The sequence below is a fragment of the Xenopus tropicalis genome, chromosome 1 (genome assembly GCF_000004195.4).
Source record: "Xenopus tropicalis strain Nigerian chromosome 1, UCB_Xtro_10.0, whole genome shotgun sequence".
NCBI classification, from domain to species: domain Eukaryota; kingdom Metazoa; phylum Chordata; class Amphibia; order Anura; family Pipidae; genus Xenopus; species Xenopus tropicalis.
The window spans coordinates 215,394,170-215,402,510 of record NC_030677.2 but is presented as its reverse complement, the minus strand read 5'-3'; the positions used below and the strand labels follow the sequence as shown (position 1 = coordinate 215,402,510).

Here is an 8,341-nt window from a genome sequence, read left to right as displayed (position 1 = left end):
ATCTCCAAGTATCCTGACGCTGCAGAGAGATCACTTTTTAAATCAACAGATGATAAAACACTCCAATTTCCTCTGTAATCTCTTACAGTTAGATGGCCGGTATTTTATAGATATTTGTCTCCAGGATGGATGTGTCGGACCAATCCAAGGTTTATTGGATACCGGATCTCAGGTCACTATTTTGTCTTTCAGCTATTTCCAACAGATCTTAGAGTCCTCAAAGAATAAACCGAGATTGACGGTATTTGATGGATCTCTGGTAAGTGTAGGTGGTGATAGTCTACAAGTGAAAGGCAAGTCCTGGCTGACATATAAGATTGGTAAAAAGACCATTAGACATCCAACATTGATTGTAGATCTTCCATATGATCGGCTGATCATTGGAATTGATCTGCTCAAAAGGTTAAGATCCATAATTGACTTTATTAATGAAGCAATATGGACTCAGGTAAAAACCCCAATCTCTTTTGAACGTTCCCACAATGCAAAACCGCAAAATAGTTGCCATATGATTGAAGAAAGACCTAATTCTGTCGAAATCCATTTCCGGAACAGTCAGGTACCAGATGTCTCAATCCTAAAAAACGGTAAACCTGAAGAAAGTATTAATAATTCCTTCCACATCATTAATATCCAAAAGGACAAAATTGAAAAAACAATCCTAGAGGATGATGTGTTAACCATTTCTCTTAAAGGGGGAAATCGGGAAGTAGCAAGCATAACCAGACATATCCAATCATTGGTTAAAATCGAGAAGACCAATGATACTATGCTGGTTCCCGTACAGGTAAATAATATTGCCCGGGTGAAATATGCCAAGCTGGATCTCAAATCCGAAGTCAGCTATATAAGTTTAGGACTTCTAAAGCAGGTTACAAATCCTCAGATGATTAAATTTTCTTCCTTACAGGAATGGGTTTATGACCTGGACAAAGATGACCAGAGTCAAAATGTGATTGCAAAATGCATTTTATCTATCTCCCTAGGAAACAAATCTGCGGAACACATTTTTAATGTGTTAAAGGAACCACAATATCAAATGTATTTAGGAAATGACATTATACATCGATTTGCCATACAAGTTGATTTGATCAATAATGTTTTGTGGTCCAGACTATCAGGGAATCCAGAGGAATTCCAGGATAAAGAACAAGCCTTGAGATGGGGACAATGAATACCCTATGCAGTGGATATCTTAGTCGCCGGAAAGGTCCCTATATAATCACTGATAAATTATCTCTTGTGGTTTATAAAGTTAAAATTCCTAAGGGGGATGATTTTGTTGAAAAATGGGTGCACATTAACCAATTACGTGTTTGTCATCCTAGCCAACAGCTTCGGAGAATAGAGCAAGTTGAGAGCTGAGTAGTAAGAAATCTAGTTAAAGATGGAAGTAGAGATTAATATTGTATATAGATGTTGTATCATGATATGCCTATGTCTCTCTACCTTCTAAATATCCTTTATCTTCTCAGTGAACTGAAACTTGCTATGTATATATGACGGCTGAACCTAATGATTTCTTTTGATTATCTATAGGCACAAAGATGCCATCCAAGATGATCGCTATTTTATATGCAGTCCTGATCTTGGGGAAAGAGTTACACGCTGAGCGGATTGTGATGCCAGGTCCATCATCCGGGATCATGCTACAGGATACGGTGGGATTCATCATGACCAACAAGAGAATCTTGTCCCAGAAGATTTATATGAGCCTAGATCCACGTTATGTCATCGAAAGACAAGTCAACATATCCAATATTCGATCACCGGAGATTCAAACATGGTACTAGCTGCATATTGGATATTCACAAAAGCGGATTACTCAAATCCTGGAGCAAACCCGGAAAACTTTAATCAGAGAGCCTTTTTCGTCAAACCAAAGACCAAAACGGTTCATTTCTGCTATTGTTGCTGCTATAATCTCTGCAGTTGTAGGAAACGTGTTTGCAACCGGAGTAACTACCCCCTAATTCCAGAGTTGTAATTGGAAATCGCACCTTATATCCTGTGAACATTGAAGACACTGAAGGAGAGGTGGAAAGCATTGATGCATTCCAAAATCAGGAAATTACCATAAGTCCGGATTTAAAATTTTTGTTGGACAATAAGCCCAGCCATACCATCCGTATGGTTATAAAAAAACATAATATCACCATGGATACTCCACAATTTTCACCAACCGATGACGAAATACTGTTTCCTTCTGTTTGGTCATGGGGGGAAAACTATATATGGAGTATATTGATCACAATTATAGTAGGATGGTTAACTGTAATCACCATCTTAGCAATTCATTGGATAAAGATCATCAAAAAGACTCTAGATAAACTATGGCTTAAATCTCGCCGATCAAGTTTACATAATGAGTATGATGAAGGAAGAGTTTGAAAACCCTAAGTAATTTTCCTAAAATGTTCATATTATAGGAAACATTTTAGAAAAACAAGGGGGATTTGTCGGATTTTCAGATAAGATAATTATTAATTACAAGAATATTCTGATTTGTTAATGATAACGTGATTATGTTACTTAATAGAATATATATTCATGAATGATATTATGCTTTTTGATGAATCATATAGGAATAAATAATGAATGTTATTTTGTTTAGTTGATCAGAAACGTATATGTTGAAAAGGAGGTTTGTATCGGATTACTAGCCCAGATGTATAACCTTTGGGTTAAAGCAAATATCAAAGGTTATATAATCCTTGGTGTCTAGGTGAACAAGATGAGAACACCTTGAAGGATCTTACAAACTCTCCACAATATAGAGCATACCTGTTGAGAGGGTAATAATTAATCAAGGACAGACCAATTTTGAATGGCGAGTGTGTTCACAAGTATATTGTATGTGTACTAAGGTATTAAGTAGTTACACAGCATTGTTCTAGTGTGGAGCAATGTCAACAATAGTGTGTAACATCGAATTAAGGAAGGTCAAAAGTTATTTTATATTTTCTGAATATTTTCAGACCACAATATTGAGGAAACAGTGACATCCACAGATGGTGGAGGACATTACGGGTCCAAAGGTCACTGTAATAAATATTTAAATCAACTGGTGATAGTTTAACTTAAAGACTACCCTTTGATGCCAGTTGGCTAGTTGATAAATCCCAGAGGTGGAGTTTTAGATAGAGATGAGGGATAAGTTAGGAGACAGGAGGACTAGAGAAAAAAAAGAAGGGACTAAGATCTAAAGATCCGAGAAAACCTGAAAAAGAAAAAGGAGAATCTAAAGAGATCTAAAAAACTGGAAGAGGAAGGAGAAACTACTCTCAACTATAAGAAAACTCTACTCTGGTAAATATAAATTTTGTTATACTTTTTCTCGATTAAGTTGTATGCTTGGATATTTATTATTCCTATGTGTATTATAGTCTTACCCTAAACATTGACTTTCCCAGAGTTGCAAACTGGGAATAATCTGTTTAATTTGGGTCCATTTTATTTTTCATTAACACATATATGATATCCAAGTTAGCGATTTAATGGAGAAATAAGAAAATTTAAGGATAGAATTCCTTAAGACCTCAAAATCAATTATTTACCCTTCCTTTGATTATAACATTATTTAATACCTTGTTATTAAGTATTGAAAGTGAACGTACATATATTATCTTGTGGATGCTTGCCATTTATTGAATAATGTCTAATGGTCAATTCTCCTTTTGATTAATTATTGAATGTATATCAGGGAGTGTTTAGTGGATTTTGTTTATATGAAGTAATAATTCCATTTTTTTTTGTCATATTCGTATTTAAATAAATTGATTATTTTATTAAATAATTGTCATGATTTCTCTCCTTTGTACCAATTGATTGGGAAAGCTCGATATCGAATTCAGAGTTGGGCATATATTATTTAAGACTCCTCCTGTTACTAAAAAGGAGCCTTAAATTCTTTTAGATATACGCAGAATTAGCCCGACAAAGGAAGGGGAGTTACAGGGGGGCTGGGAAGTTGTGGGATCCCCCCCTGAATCAGTGGTACTGGCAGATACATTAGATAGGTACAAGGAAGGGGGTTACAGGGGGGCTGGGAAGTTGTGGGACCCCCCCCTGAATCAGTGGTACTGGCAGATACATTAGATAGGTACAAGGAAGGGGAGTTACAGGGGGGGCTGGGAAGTTGTGGGATCCCCCCCCCCCTGAATCAGTGGTACTGGCAGATACATTAGATAGGTACAAGGAAGGGGAGTTACAGGGGGGGCTGGGAAGTTGTGGGATCCCCCCCTGAATCAGTGGTACTGGCAGATACATTAGATAGGTACAAGGAAGGGGAGTTACAGGGGGGGCTGGGAAGTTGTGGGATCCCCCCCTGAATCAGTGGTACTGGCAGATACATTAGATAGGTACAAGGAAGGGGAGTTACAGGGGGGGCTGGGAAGTTGTGGGACCCCCCCCCCTGAATCAGTGGTACTGGCAGATACATTAGATAGGTACAAGGAAGGGGGGTTACAGGGGGGCTGGGAAGTTGTGGGATCCCCCCCCTGAATCAGTGGTACTAGCAGATACATTAGATAGGTACAAGGAAGGGGAGTTACAGGGGGGGCTGGGAAGTTGTGGGATCCCCCCCCCTGAATCAGTGGTACTGGCAGATACATTAGATAGGTACAAGGAAGGGGAGTTACAGGGGGGGGATGGGAAGTTTTGGGACCCCCCCCTGAATCATTGGTACTGGCAGATACATTAGATAGGTACAAGGAAGGGGAGTTACAGGGGGGCTGGGAAGTTGTGGGATCCCCCCCCTGAATCAGTGGTACTGGCAGATACATTAGATAGGTACAAGGAAGGGGAGTTACAGGGGGTGCTGGGAAGTTGTGGGATCCCCCCCTGAATCAGTGGTACTGGCAGATACATTAGATAGGTACAAGGAAGGGGAGTTACAGGGGGGGGCTGGGAAGTTTTGGGACCCCCCCCTGAATCAGTGGTACTGGCAGATACATTAGATAGGTACAAGGAAGGGGAGTTACAGGGGGGGGCTGGGAAGTTTTGGGACCCCCCCCCTGAATCAGTGGTACTGGCAGATACATTAGATAGGTACAAGGAAGGGGAGTTACAGGGGGGCTGGGAAGTTGTGGGATTCCCCCCCCCCCTGAATCAGTGGTACTGGCAGATACATTAGATAGGTACAAGGAAGGGGAGTTACAGGGGGGGGCTGGGAAGTTTTGGGACCCCCCCCCTGAATCAGTGGTACTGGCAGATACATTAGATAGGTACAAGGAAGGGGAGTTACAGGGGGGGCTGGGAAGTTGTGGGATCCCCCCCTGAATCAGTGGTACTGGCAGATACATTAGATAGGTACAAGGAAGGGCCGGATGCCTTTAAAACAGAAAAATAAAATAAAGGTTAGTGAAATTAGCATAGTGCCAAGTAGGGATGTAGCGAACCTAAAAAAAAAAGTTTGCGAACTTACGCCAAAAAGCGTGAATATTCGCAAACTTTGCGAACCCCATAGACTTCAATGGGAAGGCGAACTTTAAAACCTAGAAAAGCCATTTCTGCCCAGAAAACTGATTTTAAATTTGTTTAAAGGGTGCCACGACCTGGACAGTGACATGCAGGAGGGGGATCAAGGGCAAAAATTTCTCTAAAAAATACTTTGTTGAAAAAGCGTTGCGTAAAAACGGGCAGACCTAGCGGAAATACGTGGCGTTTTTTGCTATTTCACGCTATTGGCACCATGGAAACGGGATTTGCTTACACCAGTACTAGGCTGAAAAACGCCATGTGTGGTTGTGCGGTGTTTTTTAGGCTGAGAAAAAACGCAAAGAAAAACGCAGCGAACAGTTCGCTACATCTCTAGTGCCAAGTAGGTTCAGGAACTGGTCAAATTGCCCTTTTGGGAGTCAAGAAGAAATGTTTCCCCCTGTTGAGGAAATAGGAGAGGTTTCAGATCAAGTTTTTCATCCTCTGGATGGACGAGCAGTCAGACAGGATCATCTAGGAAAAAACATTGAACTTGATGGACGTGTGTCTTTTCCATCCCAAATTACTAACTAATAACCCCTCATTCATTTCCTGTTACAGTAAAAGGGATAAAAGAATTATGGGTTATGGGTTAACAGGAAGCTCATGTACAAGCAATAACCTTGCCCCACCCTGTGTGAGAGGGGGAGATAAACAAGTCCAACTGGTTATAGAGGGAGAGGAACTGTCAGTTTGGTTTCTTGCTCCTGATTCCAGCGATGGCGGCTGCTGATCTGAGAGACGAGCTGAGCTGCTCCATCTGCCTGAGCATTTATACTGATCCGGTATCCCTGCCCTGTGGCCATAACTTCTGCCGGGGCTGCATTGGGAGAACATGGGACATCCAGGAGGAGACTTTCCTTGAAAATCCTTCTTGCCCTGAATGTAGAGAGAGATTTAAAAGGAGAACTGAACTGGCAACAGACTGGAAGCTGCGGGGCATGGTGGAGAGGTTCCGTCCGACTGAGACAGAGCCGGGGGAGACTGGGATCTTCTGCACTTACTGTCTCCTCTCTCCTGTACCTGCTGCTAAATCCTGTCTCCTGTGTGAGGCTTCTCTGTGTGATACCCACCTGAGGGGGCACTGCCAGTCAGCAGAACATGTACTCACTGAGCCCACCGCTTCCTTTATGGGGAGAAAATGTTCTGTACATCACAAGGTTCTGGAGTATCACTGCTGTGAGGACTCTGCCTGTATCTGTGCGTCCTGCTGCCTGGCCGGGGAGCACCGGGGCCACAGGGTGGAGCTGCTGAGTGAGGCCTCTGAGAAGAAGAAAGAGAAACTGAGGAAAGTTCTGGAGAAACTGAGCCCAGAGAGAGAGGAGACTGAGAGAGGAGCCCAGAGGCTGCAGGAGCGCAGGAGAGAAGTGGCAGAAGTGGCAGCCGGTGAGACAGAGAGAGTCACTGCCCTGTTTAGGGGCATCAGGGAAGAGCTGGAAGCCCTAGAGAAGCGACTCCTGAGTGACATCTCCAGGCAGAAAGAGGAGCTCTCACTCACACTCACTGAGCTGATCCAACAGCTGGAAATAAAGAAGGATGAGCTGTCCAGGAAGATCCATCACATTGAGGAGCTGTGCAACATGGCAGATCCACTCACTGTCCTACAGGAACAATGGGAATCCCATGGAGCTTCCTTTTGTGGGGCTGAGGGGGCAGATACTGAGGGCAGAGAGAGAGAGGATACTGAGGGGGCAGATACTGAGGGCAGAGAGAGAGAGGGTATAAAGGTCCCGGCTGTAGGGAATCTGGATGTGGGTCGGATCTCAGAGACATTACTCACAGGCTTAGCTGGGATTGTGACTGGGGTAGAGGGAAGGATCTATGGGCAGGAGGCTACAGAGCTGGTACTGGATATAAACACGGCTGGGAATCATGTATCTGTATCAGGGGACGGGAAATCTGCTTCCTACTCACGTACAGCCCAGCGTCGCCCACAAACCCCAGAGAGATTTCAGGGGCCTCAGGCTTTAAGCACCAGGAGTTTCCCCTCAGGGCGACATTACTGGGAAGTGGAGGGCAATGAATCAGGGGGCTGGGGGGTAGGGGTGGCCTATCCCAGTATAGAGAGGGGAGGGTATGAATCCTACATTGGGGATAATAACAAGTCCTGGTGTTTGTACAGATGGGATAATATCTATACAGTGAGAAATGACTGGAAAGACACACAGTTACCCCACGTCCCTTCCTGCAGGAGAATCAGGATCTCATTGGACTATGAGGCCGGACGCCTGTCCTTTTATGAGCTGAGTGAGCCAATCAGGCACTTACACACCTTCACTGCCTCCTTCACTGAGCCCCTTCATGCTGCATTCTGGGTATGGGGGGTTGGTGACTGGGTGAGAATCATTAGTTAGGGCCCCGCCCACTGCCCAGCGGGAACCCCATTCCCAGAGCTGCCCTTAGCCCTGTGATGCCAGGAAAGGAAGGGGGTGCAGGACTCAGTGACTGGGGTGCCATTATAACTACACAATACAGTGGGTGCAGGGTGCATAGATGTGTATATGTGTAATTACTGCAGGGAAGCAGCTCTGACTCACACAGGGGGTTATTATGTTGGGGTGAAACCCCCCAAACTGTTCTTTGGCTTCAGCTGATTCTTCTTATTCTTAGCGCCCCCCATTTTCTAAACGCTACTCCTCCTACAGGTTTAGGGGTACAACACCCAAACTCCCCACACATCTTCGCCCTATAGCGGAGCAGGTTGCTTGTGTATTTCTAAGTGATCCCGCCCCCCGTCTTTTTGTGGCGCCGCTCCGAACCCCCCAATCTTTCTATTCCCTTTGACAAGGAAGATTTTCAAACTGCTGCCCCTCTTACAGCTTTGAGGCCACACCCCCACATAATTATGTTTGACCCCCGATTG

General features: G+C 43.7%; 1 protein-coding gene across 1 annotated transcript; it reads left to right on the top strand.

The window, feature by feature from the left end:
- Positions 1 to 6,147: 6,147 nt before the first annotated feature.
- On the top strand, positions 6,148 to 8,140 carry LOC116408247 (E3 ubiquitin/ISG15 ligase TRIM25-like). The gene is made up of 2 exons (XM_031895023.1): positions 6,148 to 7,106; positions 7,182 to 8,140. The coding sequence occupies exons 1-2, from the start codon at positions 6,198 to 6,200 to the stop codon at positions 7,830 to 7,832; spliced, it is 1,560 nt and encodes a 519-aa protein (XP_031750883.1). The 5' UTR covers positions 6,148 to 6,197; the 3' UTR covers positions 7,833 to 8,140.
- Positions 8,141 to 8,341: the final 201 nt, after the last annotated feature.